Source organism: Gadus chalcogrammus, chromosome 16 (genome assembly GCF_026213295.1).
Source record: "Gadus chalcogrammus isolate NIFS_2021 chromosome 16, NIFS_Gcha_1.0, whole genome shotgun sequence".
Classification (NCBI taxonomy): Eukaryota; Metazoa; Chordata; class Actinopteri; order Gadiformes; family Gadidae; genus Gadus; species Gadus chalcogrammus.
The window spans coordinates 16362046-16381664 of NC_079427.1; the positions used below are offsets into that span (position 1 = coordinate 16362046).

Consider the following 19619-nt stretch of genomic DNA (forward strand, 5'->3'; position numbering starts at 1 on the left):
TACACAGGGCTTGAGGTTAGAGAGGAAAGCCCAGGGCAAGGGGTGGGGAATTTCAGAAGGAAAAGGTGGAGAAAAAAAAGTGGGCTAGGAGAGGGAAGGAGGGGGAGAGAGAGACCAGAAGGAAGGTCAAGGAAGCAGTATGGCTTAGGAACGTGGAGTGAAGTTGCCTCCAACTGTTGATCGTCTGTCTTGTTCCAAATGCTAAACAGGTTGCTACCGGTGTGGGGTTCGAAGAGTCAACAATACGGTCGAGGGAGTCTATATGAATAAGAGTTCTGAAATGATCAGTGATCAGGCTTGCCTGTCTTCGCTGATATTAAAAAGGTTCAACTGAACAGGAAGACAGATATCCCCAGAAGCTAACATGAGTGGTATGAAGCAAACGTCTCGTGTTGAAATACATCCAACTGTGTTTGAAATATGCAAGAAATCTATATATTTGGGCACGTTCATCTGCTTATATGTTTATCTGAGTTTAACATTGTAAAGACGGTTTTTATTATGCTTTAAATTAGCCATTGACGGCCACATAACACTACTGGGGATGGCGCTGTTTCTGTGATTTGCAACACACAACCCATGCATATTAAATTCCATTACGTCTTTAGCATCTGAAACAATCCTCCCTGTATAGAATGGTGTCTATGAGTTTCATGACAGAATGATGCTCTAGTAATATCCTGGTGGGGCAATTTTGACTAAGGCTCCACTTGGGAATAAGAAAACACCTAGAGGCAACTTCACCCTGGAGTGAGTGAGTCAGAAGTGTGAATAGAAGCAGCCAACGTCACACCACCACCCCTCCTGGCAGGAGCGTCTTACCACAGGACTCAGCCTTCCCCTCCGCCAGCACACTGCCACTCCTCTGCTCCACCACAGCCTCTGCCCACAGCCCCAGCACAATGCCCAGCACAGAGACAGCAAGGGCAACGCACACACACACACACACACACACACACACACACACACACACACACACACACACACACACACACACACACACACACACACACACACACACACACACACACACACACACACAGACGAACCAACATCCCGTTCGCACCCGCACACATACAAAACAACAGAGTAAAAGGAAACACAGGAAAAGAGATAAATCATGAGGGAGAAATATGATGGAAAGAGAAGAAAATTATACAAATGATATTTATAACCTCATAAAACACAATTTGAAGACAGCGGTATGACCTAAGAACACACAGTGCGGCGGCAACGGGGTGAACTGACGAGTGTCACTACAGAACTAGCATGGCTTTGTTTATGGCAACTTGCAGTGATGTAATGACTAGTTAGTGCCTGCGGCTCTAACATGACCTGCATTGCCTTTAGAAGTGTCATTGGGAAATGCCAAAAATGCGTCAGAATTGTTTGTGTTCCTTAAAATTACATTGTTAATCATTTTGTAGGAATTGGATTTTAAATGCATTTCGCAGATTTTCTACAAATCAAACACTATTTGGAAGCCATGAAAGTCTTTTGAAGGGGTCATGCAATTTGAAGACAACAGGAGAGAGGTATAGATTGAGATAGGAATCGTTAAAACATGGACGTGCATCAGAGAACAAAAGGACATGACCAGATATTGTCAAAATGTCTGGTTGTGGAAATAAAGATAAAGTAAGGAACTAGAGAAGAGGATTAGGCTATGAACCAAATCATAACAGAAAATGCTCTCTGGCTGATCTGTCCTTCGCTGACTCAGTGAGTTTGAACGCAGACAACCAATTAAATTCCGTCAGACAAATTGACGGCAGGGCCGATAACAGACGAGACGAAAAACAGTGAACAATGTCTTGTGTAACAGTCCCAGGGGACACATCTATTCCATATTTTGTTGCATCACAGGAAGATAAGCCAGCAGTAATGGGAAGGGATTTTCCGACTCTTGTTTTCAAAACAGAGGCTTTGGACAAACCTCAAATCATACTATCGTCCTTGATGACCAATGTCAACACAAGGAGAGTCAGAATCCCACACCAAACGTTTAGTGTTTCTGCACCATCGGCATCTTAGTGTCATTGAAAACCATACCAGGACTAGTCAAAGATTTAAAGCATGAAAATAAATTACAACGGCATACGCCACGATGACCCACAGCAGGAGGATGTGTGTGGAATGAAAAGGACCATATGGACATTGAACGCATGGCCGCACAGCCCACGCTGACAGGGTCAGCTTATGTTGTCTATCAAACCAAAGGTTGTATAAAATAGATGGATAGACATAAAAGCATGACCGTCATAAAACGGTCCTGCTCAAAACATCATCTTTTTTTATCCGGTAGCCATTAGAGGAGATGCACAAATAAGTGTGAAACCCGTTAGCCCTAATGATATATCAAGGGCTTACGAGCAACCTCGGATGCAACAAGATTAAAATCAGTGGGCCCCAATTAGTTTTATAGGAGAAATGAGAAAAGTGCACGCTCCCCTATTATGAATCCCATCATGCTTTGTACACACCACCATCACACCATTCATGAGATAAGAGCGGGAGAGAGAGGGAGGGAGATAGATGGAGAGAACTTACCTGTAGGGTCAAACTCATTCGAGGGAAGTGGGGATTTATCACTTTTGGGCTTCTTGTCTGGTGGGTGATCTTTACTGAGAATGCTGCTCGTTCTGGACAAAGACAAAAATGTGTTACACAGTAAAAACCCAACAACAATAACATACATTGTGCTCTAATCCGAGGCGACTTCCTGAAGCGCAACCATTCTGGACAGGATGCTCCCTGCTAAAGCCTAATGTGGAGGACTGCTCTAGAGGACACCCTCCGACCGAGCATAGCACCACTTTTGTGCGATCTCGATGACGGTCAAGAAGACCCTGATAATGAACTGCACGTTTCCAGCAGACGGGGTATAATGTAGCCCACAAGCTACTCCAGTCTAGTGTCCGACTAATGCTTGACATGGACAGAGGTTAGCCCACAGACAGGGCTTTCAGTTGTCCGGTGGCGGAGCGTCGGACCAGAGAGTATGAACCCCACTGAGTGTGTCTACTGTCTGCTGTGTAAAGTGGCCGCCCGAGAGGATGTGGAGCTGCCCCACCGTGTGCCCCCGGGAGCACGCCCGGAGAAAGGCTGCCCCTCAGAGGGGGGTGCCACGGGGGCCAGACCCCCGGCCCAGACCTCCACGGGGGCCGTGCATGGCCGCCTCTGCATTCGCCGGCCCCGACTGTGAAAGGCCTCTGTTCTGTTCATAGTGGAAGGCAGAGATGGGCCGCGCATAGAAAAAGGGACCCCTTTGTCCCCCCCCCTCTGTGTGCATGTTTGTCTGTGGATGTGCATATATATAAGAGAGAGAGAGCGAGAGAGAGAGACTCTGACGACCACTGTGTTGCCGCCCATGCTAAAACCCAAGCTCAGCTCGTACAACCAGAGCGCCATTTGTAATCTCATTCATAACATGCATGGTATATGCTGCTGCGTCTATGTTAAAGAGAATAAGAAAATCCATCCTTACCTGATCGCTTTCTTAGGAAACCTGCAAGGAAGAACAGAGGGGAGCTCGTCATTATCCGACACCACCAACATCATAGGATATACTTCATGGGCGTCATTACAGCTATCAAAATCCTTGCTCCGCTGCCCATGTCTGAGGTACAAAGGAAGGACAAAACAAGACGCCTATCCTACAGAGTCTCACAGGACTACAAGACAGTAAACACACTAATCCTGATCAAACATCTGGCTCCGTCAGCTGCAGATTAAAGTCTTTACCAGGTCAAATGCCCCCCTGCATCTCAGCCCAGCGTGCATTTGTGCGTGCGTGCATTTGTGTGTGCGTGCGTGCGTGCGTGCGTGCGTTGCCTTGTTCCTAGTTTAGATCACAGCTTTATCATAATTATATCCATGTCCATGGCACATTTCTTGACACAGACTGGCTTGAGGCTGATTAGATCCAAAGATGGTTTGAAGATGAGAATAAATGAACTCACTGGAGAGGATGTCAACACCTTTCAGGGAAAGATGGGTTCGATATGCTTTTCAATAGACAACACATTGAAATGCTGTGATAGTGCGTAGTGCGTATTAGAACAGACTGTGTCTAAATGTTTCTCAATGGGCGTTTCATTACAGTAAATTAGCTAAACCCCTGGCCAAGGCATCGAGTGCAGAAACACATTAAGACCGATGGCTGCAATTAGAGTTGAACTTCAAGCATCGCATGTCACAATCAAGGAATATAAATACAAACTATGGAACAAAGTAGGTTTCAATTACATATTCACGACAAGTCCCGGGGTGGATGAATAGCGAGGCCATTGAAATGCTAAACACAAACACCAGACCACATCAACATGCACCAGCGGTAAGCATGAGCACAGGCTTCAGCACAGCCCTGGTCCCGTGTAATGGGAAGGTCCTACGGCTCACCAGCCCACATTAACTCTCCTGGCGACACTGTGTCCCATTCAGGGCTGTGCGAGAGAGCGGCTGAATGGCCCGTTCATGGAAGTGCACCCCGACTGTAATAAGTTCCAGAGAGCCTACGCCGAACACAGCTAGTGTCTACCTACTCTAGCAAACTCCCCTCTAAAGCTCCACCAAGATGGAGGGATGGAAAAGTTGCCGCACGTATTGCACACACAGGATGGGACCATGTGTACGCACATGCAAGTGAGGTGGAGGCGGGAGGCAATTGTTTGTGAGTAGGCAAACGTTAAAAAAAAGAATAGAAGAATAAAAGGCATGGCTAGCCAAGCGAAAGTCTTGAGAGGCTGCGTCAGGAATCTGAGACGGTCTAGGTCTAGGACAGAGGAATTATATGAATCATGTCGCTGAGTGTATAATAAAAAAAAAACTGATGATTCAGTAGCACTCAATTGACGTCATTTGTAAACACAAAATGACAAAGGTTTTTCCTTGATATCCCTTAGTAACGGCACACAAATATCCGTTTGAGCCCTCAGTTTGAGACGGTTAAGACAGTGAGATGGAAACAAGGGTAAATATGGGAGGAATACTGACAGGGAATGGATAGGAGGAGGGCAAAATTCTTTCAAAAGTATACATCCAGTGTCACACTGCTAATGTGTGACAGATTAGAGTTCACATAGATTTTGAACTGCATTGTTAACCATAGTCTCTGTGGATATCCCCTTCCACCAACTTTTAAAGGTTCCCTTAATTACACCACCACAAGACAATATGCATACAGTTACAGTATACAGAGCGCTAACGGTATGCAAATTCATATCTCAAAGCAGAACCATCTTAATGACTGGGCTTTAAGATCAGCCAAATAAATCAAGGGGATTCGTCACACTAGCAGAGCATCAGGCTAACGTGCATCTGACTTTTAGTTTAGTTCAAGTTTGGCAGGAGCACAGAGAGAATTTGAAACAGGGCTACAGTACCAACACAGCAGCCAGACGCATGAGAACAGAGACATTGCATGCATATAGTTTAGCCAATTAATAACGTGCTGGCATGTCCTTTCAACCATGAATGATTGCAACTGACGATTGCCGCACCGTCGACTTATTCGAATGCTCTTGCATGCAGCAAGATCAACTTTACAGATCAGCCAATGGATTAGAGTTTCATATGCATTCTTCATGACGAGTAACAAATAACCATCATTGACATTTACTTAGAGTTGTGCGGCACATCATTAGAATATGTTTTGTGATTTGGGAGTATGAGTACTGTAAAGTACTTTATGGCATTCTAATTTATATTTAAATTATTGGTGTGTCCTGCAGGGGTCCACATACATATAAATACGATAAGGGCTGCAGGGCTCTCGCTCAATACTGGAAATAACTCAAAAATGATGTCTACATCAGTGCCTCAGACCCAAAATTATCCCAAAATAGAGTCCTGGGTGAAAAATCCAGAAATGTTCCTTTATGATGATTGAGTTGTAGAAAAGAAAATGATTATCAGCATGATTTGATTCATGTTAAACGGCAGTGGTTGGCCACAGATTCATCAATATAGCAGCTTACCAACCAGCAATTTATGGAGTGTGTGTATGTGGCACCTAATCAATATATATCGGCATACATGCTTAACGCTTAAATGCACCAAACTGGGCAAACACGACAGTCTGTAAATGGAACCTGACGGGTCACAGCTAAACTGGGGGTGAGCTGCTTCACACAAAATGTTAAGTATACAGCAATGCTAAGAACAAGCTGCCAAACCTGTCCCCAAAAGACACTGCTTCCCTTTAACTACAGCGGCCTCTGTTCCAAATTGTGTCCTTAAGGGATCAATGTCCCGCCCCTCACTCAGTACTTGAAAACCAGCTAATGAAAGTCTTTAAGAGTGTGAGCGGGGACCTCTTCCTGGACATGCCCATTAGGTTTGAAGAGAGAGAAAAGGGGCGAGAGAAGGCCGAGCCGGAGCAGAGTGGGAAAGGAGAGAGGGAGGGAGGGGCAGCGCTGGGGCGGGCCTGGGCTTGAATGCTCCATTGAGGTTAGGTGTTTTGATGGAAAACTGTGGCAGCGGAGGGCCAACTGCAGCAGCGGCGGTAGCAAAAGGAGGCCGGCTCTAGACCATGGAGAGAGTGAAGCGCGGAGGCAGTCGAGGAGGCAGGGGGGGGGGACCAACTGCCCAGAGAGAAGGACTCTGACACAGAGCCATTTCTGTGAGAGGGAGAATCGCAAGAAAACGGGAAAAAAAGAAAACGTGGAAGGGGGAAAACAGCGGACATACAGGAACAATTTCAAACCCTCTCATAAGCTTCGGGGGCGGGGGGCAGGGGGGGGGGGGGGATCTTTTGAGGTTATTGGCAGTTCCCCTTGAAATCAGTGTACCAGAAAAAGAGACGTTTCTAAAAGCTACCCTTCAAAGGCCTGACGACTCGTCAGAATCCAAAATCAACAGTGCGACTTTGGATCGGATTCGGATTGGCCTGCGACTCTTTCCGGCAACTGTAGCTCTCTTCTAGTCTTCTGGAGGGGGATTCCTCTCTTGGTGGCACCTTCCTAGTCGCCATTTTACTTGCCCTTTTGAGGGCCACGTATAAAAGGGGTATCATCAAAACTCATTTAAGTCTCATTCGAGTGTCTGTGAGGCTCTCTGAGGCCATGTGCTCCGTTGGGCTATGATGTAAAGTAACCGGTTTCAAGGAGCCTCAGGCACGTTTTAATGAAGTCTCTCTCCAAAATGCCTTTAGAGCACAGAAAAAGCCCTCTTCCTTTCCCTGGTTGTTCAGCCGAGAAGTCGTTTGGATGAATGGGAGTATGAATTTGATCCAGCTATATATATGGACACTACTGACATAAGGCATCGTTTCACACCGCCCACCTTTGAGGTCAGAGTTTTTGCAGTCAACTCATTCAAACTTTTATTTATTAACAACAAGACTTGGATACAGCAACCCGGTTGCAATAAAACAAATACTAAACTGAATGAATGTGGTATATTTTGTACTGTTTACCGTATAAAAGCACAGCAAAGTTATAAAAACAGCAGTCTTTCAGTAAGTTTGAATGGAAACATAACATTATTGCTGTGGAAATTTGCTATAGACCAATATCAAGATCTATGAATCACAATACTTAAACATTGTGCTATAATATTAAAACCAGCCTGGCATTACTCTATGCACACTAAAACCTAAGGTGTGTGTGAGCAGTGTTAATACGCATTAGCCAGCCTCTTCTAGGCAGACAGCCTTATTGTTGTGTGGAACTGGGTTGAGCTAGCTGCGGTAACCTCAAGCAACTCACCCGTTTTACAAAGAAAACAGACTTTACGGTGGCGTCGCTGGCAGGGAGGGGTCTGTCTGAGACTAGCAAAGGGTGCTGGGTGGGGGGTAGGGATGTTTTCAGAACAACCCCCGGGGGAATGGAAAGAGGAATATTCAAAACGGTGCCTATCAAACACTAAACTTCATGCGCGGCTCTTGCCGCAGCGGCCTATGGATCAGACAGGGTTCAGCACCTTCTCCAGTCGTTCACCCCACCTCTTGCACAAAGGCTATGATTCCCTCCTAATGGTGTAATCATAGAGGCTCTCGGGGGGGATGACTAATGCCCCAGAACACACACGGCACGTTATCTAATCTATATACCTGACTCATTTGACCAGAGTACACACACACACACACACACACACACACACACACACACACACACACACACACACACACACACACACACACACACACACACACACACACACACACACACACACACACACACACACACACACACACACACACACACACCTTTCCACTGTGTGTAGGGGCACCGTAACAACAGAGCAACACCTCTCTTTCGAAACACCTACAGACTGGTCTGACAAATACATTCATCGAAACTCAAGCGATGTCGCCAAACAGTGTCTGAACCCAACGTGACGTCGGTTGCGCGAAGCCGATTGGGTGAATAAGTGAGTCTGTGCATAATGTATGGTGGCAACAGAAAAGAAAAAGAAACCATAAAGCAAGAGTGTGTGTTTGTAAGGGAGAGATAAAGAAGCAGGCCGAGGTGTGTGTGTGTGTGTGTGTGTGTGTGTGTGTGTGTGTGTGTGTGTGAGACAAGAGAGATGGGTCTCTGGCTATAGCCTCAGGGGGGAAAGCAGTGCCCTTTCTGCCCCAATAAACCTCATTAGGATTCCTGACATGAGAGCCGGGGGATAGACATTTCTTCACGCTACGCACTCCGCCGTTCTCCACCACCACCGGTTTGGGGGGGGGGGGGGTTAACATTGACAAGTCACATGTCCGGCTTTCCAATTCTCTGCCACTTCCACCGAGCATAGGTTGTGTGTCCCTGGTAATGGGCCTATATTCTGAAATGTGAAGGTGACATGGCACCTCTGTCTACCAACACAACATGATAGTGACACTTGACACTACAGCTGGCTGGTGGAAAATCAGCTCTCAAGCACAGCAGCGGGGTTTGTGTAGCACTAACTACCTTGAGAACCAATTGATTTCATGATGCATCTATAGAAGGGATAGGTAAAGGAGACCATTATTTGGGAACATTGCCAATATCCACGCCATACTGCAGATACCCGTTGCGGGAATTGCCTGCCATCTGGATGGATTTCCTGTGAAATCTGATGGAATAATTTACTGCATACTAACCAGAAAAGCCATAATTACATAACTACTGATATATTAAAAGAAGGCCAAACAGCTGTTTTTTCTTTTACACACACACACACACACACACACACACACACACACACACACACACACACACACACACACACACACACACACACACACACACACACACACACACACACACACACACACACACACCCTAATTGACATTGCCTTAACATCCATGTTGTTACAGATTAATGCATTATCATTTATTCAACAGCATATGCTTCCAAGTACTGCTTGCATTAATTTGCCTCAACCTTTCTAATTCGTTTATGAGTCCACGAGTACTAGGCCCTCTCAGAGAGCTGGTCAATTCAAAATTATCACCACCACTATGTTCCTCCTCTTCTTTCCATTTGGCCTTCGTCGAGCCCTTAAGCCGGGAGTCACAGAGTTCACAGACCAACGCCACCTCTCCCATCCCACATAACACCACATCTGTGATTCCACAAAGCCCTTTTTAATTTGAACATAAACTCTGAGCAGACAGTCTGCTCAAAGCGGCCGCACGCCCTGACACACTCATTAGCGCCGAGAGAGAAAATGAGTGGTGGTGGTGCTGTGCTGGTGGCAGCTCCGGCAGACATCCCCTGATTCAGCAGGGATGGTAATGATATTAATCACAGTGCTGCAGCGGGGTCGCCCACCCTCTCACTGCCGGGCCTGTCGGGCCTGTTGCAGCGGGTAAGCCGTGTTCTACAGTCCCGGATCCTACAGGCGCAAGGAGGAGGACACTCTTAAGCGAGCTGATGCATAAATCACATCCCCTGTCAGACCCAGTAACCGTCTCTCCTGTGTCACGCTTCGTCGGATACGAGTCAAAGCATTACGTGCATGGTGCAGATGCTGGACGACGACCGTTGTCTCGCGGTGTCGTCGAGAAAACAGAACCGCCTTATTGGCCCCTTTTGGTTTCCTCCTGAAATCCCGGCGTTAGAAACAGAAGCGATATAGGGGATCCACTCCCCCCACCGGTGCAGCTGGATGCTTTTGTGTGGTGAGCAGCGCAGCCTCGACGCTCAGCAAGCACAACAATTAGCTTGAAGGGCCTAGCCTAGTTCATGACCATAGCACAGACATGTGAGGACATGACACTTTTTTGTTGTACTCTTTTCCTCTATTGTAGTGAGCCAGTCTTTCGTGGAGTGAAAGTAACATTTTGCCCCTGGAGCCCTCTGGGCAAATAGGGGACAATAGCTGAGGTTGTCCACAAGCATCAGCATCACCAAGCTGGCTAGAGCCTCACTCTCCAAGCCCAACACCCATCCCGCCCGGGCATCACTACCCCTAGGACACTGCCTATTGAAGAAGACACCCTCTCTCCCAGTTTAGTTCTCTCCTTTTGGCCAAGGCTTTCAGGGTAAAGCCAGCCAGCCACTGATATTCTGTAGAAATACTTATTAAAGTCACATATTAAGTTGCTTAATATGTAATAGGCAAGATTGGTCCAACAACAATCATTCTAATGTGATACAGCATGTATAATGTGTAATTGAGTAAAGAAAATAATCATAATGTGTTATGCTAGTTTTCACAATATGCGTGCGGAGAATTTGCCTCGGATGTCTAAAGCATTCATATTTGGAATGTGGATGCACAATCCCTTTTGCTTTAAGTTGCATTAAATCATACCTAAACCGAGCACCCTAGTACCCTTCACCAAGGGTAGGCTGGCTGAGCATCACATGCTTGTGTCAGCATTACCTTATAATAACGCAGAGGAAGTAGGTAGGACCCCTTCATGATCAGAGAAAATGCCAACCCCCCCTCATAGAAAGCCCCCATCAAGTTTGATCCAATGAACCATTTGCTGTAGGCTAGCCAATGATGACCATCTTCCCTCACCAACATTCAAAATAAGTTCTTAACTTTCCCGTTAACTGTGCTACGGCGTACAGTTAACCATACCCAACCCATAGTTCCCTTTTGAAACCAAGGGGTGCATGCTAACTTCTGCTAAACACGATCACCGTTAATAAATCGCCCCCGCTGTATACAGTCAATTCTCAGCATGGCCTGACATTGAAGTGAAGATATAATGTAGGCTAATGCGGAGAAGTGGGCATTTAAAATGATTAGTGATGATCCAGAGAGCAATAGATAAGCTGTGTGAAGGGGAGTCGATGGGGGGAGGGAGACGGTGTGAGCTCCAGCCAAGGCTTGCCCTAGTGAAAAACAGAGCATGGTCGGAGCTGTTGTGTGCCTGCCAAACTGACATCCAGGTGTGACCAGTGTCTTCCTAAGCTTCTCATTTACACTCCTGTAACGGCCTGATGACTCCTATTCATCCCTACAGGACTCTGGGGCACGGGGAATCAAACACACAGACACGGACTGGGGAGGCAAGAACACACGTGTGTGTGTGTGTGTGTGTGTGTGTGTGTGTGTGTGTGTGTGTGTGTGTGTGTGTGTGTGTGTGTGTGTGTGTGTGTGTGTGTGTGTGTGTGTGTGTGTGGAAGATAAAGCTCAGGAGGTAAAATGCATGTCGTAAATTACATGAGTATACGACTAGATGAGCCTTAACACCTGAAGTAGAAACTGAAATCCAATCAAATACTCTGATCAAAATAAAGATCACAGATTGGCGTCATAACCTTTTCACCGCCCAATGTCCCCGAGGCTTGCATGGATAACTCGTCGTGACTTCAACTAGCTACCTCTGAGGAGGGAAAACGTATAATGGACAGCGTCATAGGCCGCCTTCATCATGGTTAGAGTGAGGCTCCAAAATTGCTCCAGGGTTTCTGTCTAGACTGCTCTGTTGTCTAAAGCGAGCAAGTGGATAGAAAAGAATAGGCGGACAATGCATGCATTGCATGTTCTGGTTACTACATAACGAGCCCCGTGCGTACTGCAGCCCTAATTATTAAGGCGTAGGCATTATACATACATACATACATACATTCGATTTTTGACGCCACTCATTACAGAGACACTGATCAATACCTTATAATGCAATCTACTCAGTAATGGATGCTGATGCTACGGTTCTTCCACTTCTGATGAGCACTCTTGTGCTGCTGGAGGCTAATTTCAATACACACTTGGTCAGAGCAGCTGACCCAGCTGCATCTGAATCGATGCAGACTAGCAGGAGGATGGAGCAGGGAAATACCTCTATACTACAGGGGACGACGGAGGAGATCACATAGACGTAGATCTATAGAAGCTCTGATCACTGGGCATCAATAAGTCCAACGTGTATGTAGTAGGAAGTACGTGGAAAGTAGGTTTCTAGTGATGTAGAAACAATAAGGACAGCCGATGGATGTGCGATACCATGTACGTGTGATGGCAAGATAAAAGTGAATAGGAAAATCGAAGACTGTGTCTCTTACCAGTATAAAGAGCGTGCAAGACACACGACTTTACACAGGCATTTCAGTTTTCTATTAAGGCAGATTTGATACGTGTCAATACGTAGTCCATGCTTATGACCACAAAGTACTGGTCTAGGAGTTGGCAGAGGCTTAGTTAGGACTTTGCAGTGAAAGAGGCTTATTGATGTGCATCTGGTGAATATGCATGTCCAATCTGTCAATCATCCAACGCATTAGCCTCCCACCAGCTTCTCTCCAACATGCAGCTAAATGAAGCATTTCTCTGACCACTTTGCAGGGACAAACCTACCAGTGGACATAGGTTAGTGGATAATAGACAGCTAGCTTGCACCCACCAAGTCAATTGTTTACAATTAGTGATGTCACCAGCACCACTTTCCGGGCGGGCCTCAGGAGGGGGGTGGGAAAAACGTGGAGATCAGCAAAACGCTATGACAAAGAGCTAGCTGCAGACTCAACTGTCACAGCGGCGGGCCATCCAGCCCCATTGGACGTTCACAGTGCATGGCTGGAACTTCAGACCAAAGCAAAAACAGTGTCCACTGCAAAAATGCCCATGCCATTAAAGGGGCATCAGAAGCAAGATTGGGGAGATGGAGAAATAAATGCCAAATGCTTAAATTCATCAACATTGGCCATCTTGTATGCCTTCTAAATACCTCCAAAGAATTAACGGTCAGGTGTTCTTTGCAAATTCTAATTTGTTTTGCTTTAAAAGCCTATCCTCCACAGTGGATCAATACAAGGTGCATTCTCAAATCCAACTTGGTCAAGAGGACTATTGTTTTGTTTATATTGTGGTCTTGGTTTTCCAAAACAAATTATGTTTTTCACGACCAGTGTTACATTCTTCATCATTGTATTCCTGTGTAATAAGCTTGTTTTGTTGAAGTCGTGTGCATCCCAATGAATTGGATTCCCTCCTCGCAGGTATGTGGGATTCAGGTAGCAAAGAATGACATGACATCCCATTCCAGAGTTACCCTGTCCGTCTGTCAAATCTGAGCGAAAAAGAAAACATGTTCTCCACAACATGCCAGGCTGCTTGTTGATCCATGTGTAATTGTTTAAACGCCCTAGTCTTAACACTAGTGTCTAGCAGCCAGTCTACCACGACCAACCCCTAGGATAAAGTGATTACCTAATTTGGATTTAGGCTTTGGGCGAGTGAAGAGATGGTTTTAATTGGGGGAAGAGGAGTGTTTTAAAGGCTTGAAGCCTACGGTTAACTTGTTCTAAAAGATTAATTTCGCTTGGCCTGGTGTAACAAAATGGTCCTGGCTTTGCTCTTCCCCCTCCATTTACATCTTTCAAACAACTCCATCCTGAATTTAGCTGAATTTCCAAATAAACCACTCATGGCACTTTGAATTCAGTCTCATTGTTGCAATCGAAAAATGTCACTATATCAATAGCTTCAATTTCAATCGGTGTTTGTTTATGATCTGTGATGATCATAAATGTGTGTATTTGTTGTGAGCGTGTGTGTGAGTGTGCGTGTTGCATGCAATGCAATGCAAATAATGATGTACTGTACCTGTCAGTGAAACTGGACTGTGTGTCACTCATTGGGCTTCCGGATCTAGATTTGCAGCAAATTATTTCCGATTAACATTTTCCAGAACGTGATGAGGCAAACTCCTCCAATGTACTTCTCCGGCATCCGTCTCAAGTGGGCCAAGGTTTCAGGACGTCGTCTAATCTATTAATGAATGTCGTCCACTGGTCCGTTGTTGCTCAGCTCTAGGACAAGCTGTCTGCCAAACAACTCTGGTCTCGGTTGTATTCGTAATAGTTATTCACAAATCTTGAAAATATGTTATATTACGATATTTAATATGATGTCTTCAAGTAGTCTCCCACCACGGCTACGAATGATGTGTCGTCCTGGTGGCCTCTGTGGGTTAGATGATATGAAGATGTTGGGGTTCCTTTACTCCCAGTTTGTCTGTCTGTCTGGACGAGCCTCCCGGGAACAGGAGGTCCTCACAATACTCGTCTAAACGAGTTCTGGTTATAGTGTTTATAAGCTTAGCGAAACAACTACAGGTCATAAAGCCATTCAACACATCATGCAGAAGACGATGCTCGTTAGATTATCAATATAAACTGTACTTGTTGGAAGTAAAGAGCTTCTCGGGCGAGCCGCCTGGCGATGTGGAGCTACCGCTAACAGAGGAGCTTCAGGACACAACTTTGTTCTCCGCATCGATGGAAAACTGGAGGAAAGTCCGCTTCACAATAACCTGCTGGGCGGTCACCGAATAAATATAGAACATGGCACGAATGTGGATCGGTGTGTGAATTTTTCCCCCTTCTTAAGTCCTTCAAAAAGTCTTCATTAGGCAAAAAAAAACTCCCCAGAAGTCTGCTAGCAGCGCGCAGCTCTCCTGGACTCCATGTTTCCACAATCGCTCGCTTCTCGGCACAATCCCCGTGGATGGAAGCAGGCTAGTAATGTGGAGCTACCGGGACTAATACACTATTCCCACACCGGTCGAATAAACAACAGTGCGTCTAAAAGTTTAAACATCCAGAAAATCAACTCGAGCTCTCGATATCTTCAGTGCCTTTACAGTAAAATAACTAACGGAATGGTACCAGAAATCCCACTTTGTGCCGCTAGCAACGCCCTAGCCAGCTAGCCGAGAGTCCGCAGCTCCGCTCACCACTTCCGCCGGGAGATGGGAACTCTGCTGCATGCATCACACTCTGCTGTATGTAGCACACTTTGCTGCATGTATCCCACTCTGCTGCATGTATCCCACTATGTTGCATGTATCACACTCTGCAACAAGTATCACACTCTGCAACAAGTATCCCACATTGCTGCATGTATCACACTCTGCAACATTTATCCTAACCTGCTACCCCCTGCTGCAAGTATCCCAACTCTGCTGCTCTGCATCACACATTGCTGCATGTATCACACTGCATCATATACTCTGCTGAATGTATCACACTTCATCATGCACTCTGCTGCATGTATCACACTTCCTCAAACACTCTGCTGCATGTATCACACTCTGCAGCATGCACACTCTGCTGCACGGATCATCTATGAATACATGACATGAGTGATGAAGGTACAATTAATAAAATAATATATAATAAGGAACATCATAATAAGGGTGGGTGAGATTCCCATCAACAGTTTGCATCAGTAGTGAAGATCAATATATCACTGTTCTAGCAAAGCAAAAAAGCTATGACCTGTGATGGACAGCTTTCATTAGGAAATTGATATTTTTACTTTATTGGTCTGTGTCACACACACACACACACACACACACACACACACACACACACACACACACACAAAAGTTGGTTGTTATGTGTGAGACAGTTTTAAAAGGAAAACTATGCCGTACTGATTAACTATTGTCCAAATACATCCATGTTGCAACATTGTCATACCTAAGATTACAGTAATTAAGATTTCGTATTTGTTTTGCCTTAGTTTCTTCCAAGCGTTTGTTTTGAACAAAGATGCCACCATGTGGACACGTAAGGTAGCCTTTATTGAAATGGAAAAGCAACCTGTTACACAATACCACCCGTGAGACTAAAAACGGTAGTTGAAAAATGTCTACATAAATGGTCAAAAGTTATCAAAATCAATTTATTACTCCCACATGTGTTTTAAGGAAATTGTATTACATCACAACACTTTAACAACATGTTTAGGTAAGTACATTCAGATTTAAGGCACAAAAAACCTTTGTCTATATAGACAAAGTATTGATCACATGATCCATTCATCAGCACCATTGAAATGGAAGAAGTCCACTATGAAAATGAATTAGTAATGTCTCAAGCATTTTGCTAGACTATAAAGTTGAATTAAATATGGTGAAAGAGACACTAGCATAAATTAGATATTCTGAAATGTTTCCATTAAGATATATATATTATCTCTCTCCCAATTAATTATTTCTCCCTTGCTTTACACCATCAATAGGTTTTCTCTGCGAGTGTTCTCATACATTGCCGATGCACTAGCCAATGCAAACATAAATCAGCCAACCCTATCACATGAATGTTTTCCTTTTGTATTTAACAAGGATCAAGCAAACACGTTTTGTTAAAAGCCAAGAAAGTCATGAAATTGTGTTTTTGAGACTCACTGTGCTTTCTCAACACAAACAGGAGTCAGACTTTAAGACAAACGTACAAATTAGTCATTATCAAAAAGAAAGTAAAAGATTATTCATTGCACCATATTGATAATATTGAAAATCTTGACAAAATCTGTGGATCGAACTTCAGTGATAGGACCAAACACAGGCTTCAAGAGAATACTGACAAATATTTGTGGCAGAGATGATTTCACACATACATTTCTTTTTCACAAATGACAGAACTAGTTTTTCCACAAATTATGCATCACTGTCATCACACAAAAGTGAATTATATCCCGAAATATAATCACTCACATCTTCCCACCCTAAAATATGTCTCTTGGGGACATCCATTCATAGTAATAGCCAGTAGCCCAGTTGGTCATTAGACCTATGGTCCCTTAAATTGGAATGACGCTGAAATAAGCCTCTTAAGAATCACTCTTAACCTTGTGCAACATACTTTCCTCTTCGGTCTAGGTCCTTTATGCACGACCAAACTAAGCAGTATTCGCGGTAACATCTGAAGCAAAAGCAATATTCTGAAATCACTTGTACAGTACAGTTGACAGTCATGTAGACAAATGCACGCTCCCTTTGTCCATGTCCATTCCAAAATGAGCAAAACCACATCAACAACAACAACAACAAAAACAGTGTTGAAAAAGTGGCAGAAATTTCAGTCAAGTTTCCCTTCATGAGCGTCGTCTCCCACCACCGCCCCGTTCTTCAGGCTCCTGGCTCCCTGCTCTCTCCACTGCGCCATCTTGCTCCCGTACTTCCGCTTGGCGAAGCGCCAGATGTCCACCATGAACACCCAGGACAGCGCGTACATGGCCACGCCGCCGCACTTGATGAAGAAGCGGGGCCGGGGCGAGATCAGTTCGCAGTACAGCATGGCCCCGCCCACAAACACCCGCATGAACACAAAGAGCAGCACGAACGCCAGGTCCACGGCCTCGCCCAGCGCCGTCTCGTAGCGGCCCGTGCGGCGCAGGAACCAGCGCGCCTGCAGCAGGGGGTTGGTGATCTCGCTGCCGAAGAGGACGGCGCAGGACTCCACGCCCGACTCGCCCAGCCACAGTGTGACCATGATGCCCAGGATGCTGACCGTGTGGTGGGCCAGCATGACGGGGCCCTCCGTGCGGAAGTACATGCACCACACCATGTCGAAGATGAAGTAGCTCAGGCTCAGGACCATGGCGCTGATCTGCAGAGGGGTGTTCTTTGTGCCTGCGGACGGAACGGACAGGATGAACTAACGGTTAGGGTGGGTGTCGAGGTACTGTCATGAGCCAAAATACTAATTGAGCTCCTAAGACAGATGCATGGTTAAATTACTGTTGAAAATAGGATTGAATACTTACAATCCTATTTACAATCCTATTACTTAATCTTTTGTGAATAAATATTGTTCTACAAAATGGCTGCACGCACAATGCCTCACAATTATCTGAGACATTAGTTGAACTGTAAGACAAGTGCAGTCATTTTGTTAGACAGTACTTTTCAAAAACCGTAGTGCAGCCACAACACGATGAAGGGTGATCATCAACGCTATCGAGCCTCCTACCTGGGTATGTGAAGGGCCAGGGTCCGTCCACATAGCCGATGTAGGCTGTGATGCAGACAACTAGCACGCCATGCAGCAGGGTCACCAGCCGGCAGTTCCATTCATAGCCCCGGGAGCCATTGATGTTGCAAAGGATCACGTAAAGAGTGACCCACCCAGAGAGGCAAAGCAGCACAACTGCAGCCAGCAAAGTCATCCTGGAGCTAAAGATTAAAAGAAATTAAAAGAGAAACAACTTGACACAAGAATGCATTTCTTTCTTTACAATAGTAGTTACAGTACATGCCGTGCCACCGCTCAGAGACTCACTGTTGGAATCTATTTGTAAAAGGGCAACAATTGTGTACTGTGTACTGTACTGTTGCTGAACTCTGCCCCCACAGTAGGCAGGCTCACAGCGGGTGGGGTGATGAAGACGGCCCTTCTGTGACGTTTGTACCATGAGCTGAAAGGATTTCAAGGGGCAGGACTACACCCTATATGTTGACCGGAGTGAGTGAGATAGCTTAAGCGTTCAAAGAACTTGATGTAATCACTTGGAAAACCATCCCTGATGTTAATGCGAGGGACAGTAGACTGATGAATACACATTCCCCGCAATGCATTGTGATACGAGTGCAAGTGTGAGACTTAACTTTGCCATTTGCCAATGCCACAATAATTTAGTGTCGTTTTTAGTCCGTCCTCACAAATGCTTCATGATTGATTTCTTTATCATTATTGGGATTATATCGTTGTGCTGCCGTCTGTGTATTGTTGTCATAAAATATAATCTAGACGTCAAGTGTAAAGATAGGACGCGGAGTAGTAGTCACGTTGTATATGGCAATGATAAGACATGCATTTAAGACTAACGTCTGAATTGATCTGTATTATTAAAAATAAATCTAATAAATGTAAGACATTTTATAAATGTACACTCAGTATCGTAGGAAGCTAACAGTTACACTGATCGAACGCTACAACATACCACTATATTGTGAAAGACAGACACAACATTAGTCCTCCAATACACTCAATTGAAACCTTGACCTCAATGCTCACCTCGATTCGCGTCCTTGTAAAATGGCTTTAATATGTATCTTTTGTTCAAGGATCCTTGATGCTAACACATGATGAACGCACACCGCATCATGGGTCTACTCCTCGGCTCCAGCATCCCTCGCCTCGGCGTTAACAGAGGTCCATGTATTAAAAGGCAAACTGTGGTATCAAGTGCTCCATATCTCTGCCGACCAGCTTGTTTAAGTATTTCACTTGAATCCGGTTGTTTTTCTTTTCGTTGTAAGGAGGGTCTGGTGGAGTCTTGAAAACATTGCGACAGCGACACACTGTGGTCATATGTGCAAATTGCACTTACATTGGGTGATACCATTACGATCCAGTGTATGCTGTGCTTGTCTTAGTGTTTTGTATAAAACATTCAAACTTAACCTTTTTTGGATCGGACAAAACTTTTAAAATAAATCAAAGAATACATT

The 19619-nt window shown here is 45.1% G+C and overlaps 2 protein-coding genes across 4 annotated transcripts in view; both read right to left on the reverse strand.

Moving 5' to 3' along the window:
- Positions 1 to 15198, reverse strand: part of arhgef12a (Rho guanine nucleotide exchange factor (GEF) 12a) — a 40521-nt gene extending 25323 nt beyond the window's left edge. For 2 of the 3 annotated variants that reach the window (XM_056610779.1, XM_056610778.1), the window contains exons 1-4: positions 13982 to 15198; positions 3488 to 3508; positions 2551 to 2642; positions 823 to 882 (exon numbers count right to left, since the gene is read on the reverse strand). In XM_056610779.1, the coding sequence (XP_056466754.1) occupies positions 823 to 882; positions 2551 to 2642; positions 3488 to 3508; positions 13982 to 14013 (205 nt within the window). In that variant the 5' untranslated portion in view covers positions 14014 to 15198. The remainder of the gene's footprint in view (positions 1 to 822; positions 883 to 2550; positions 2643 to 3487; positions 3509 to 13981) is intronic. The other variant, XM_056610780.1, reaches the window with a different exon arrangement.
- A 715-nt stretch (positions 15199 to 15913) lies between these two features.
- On the reverse strand, positions 15914 to 19465 carry tlcd5a (TLC domain containing 5a). Its single transcript, XM_056611129.1, has 3 exons — positions 19183 to 19465; positions 18139 to 18341; positions 15914 to 17798 (listed from the first exon to the last, which is right to left on the reverse strand). Exons 2-3 carry the CDS (start codon positions 18332 to 18334, stop codon positions 17245 to 17247), a joined length of 750 nt encoding a protein of 249 aa, XP_056467104.1. The 5' UTR covers positions 18335 to 18341; positions 19183 to 19465; the 3' UTR covers positions 15914 to 17244.
- Between the last annotated feature and the right edge of the window lie 154 nt (positions 19466 to 19619).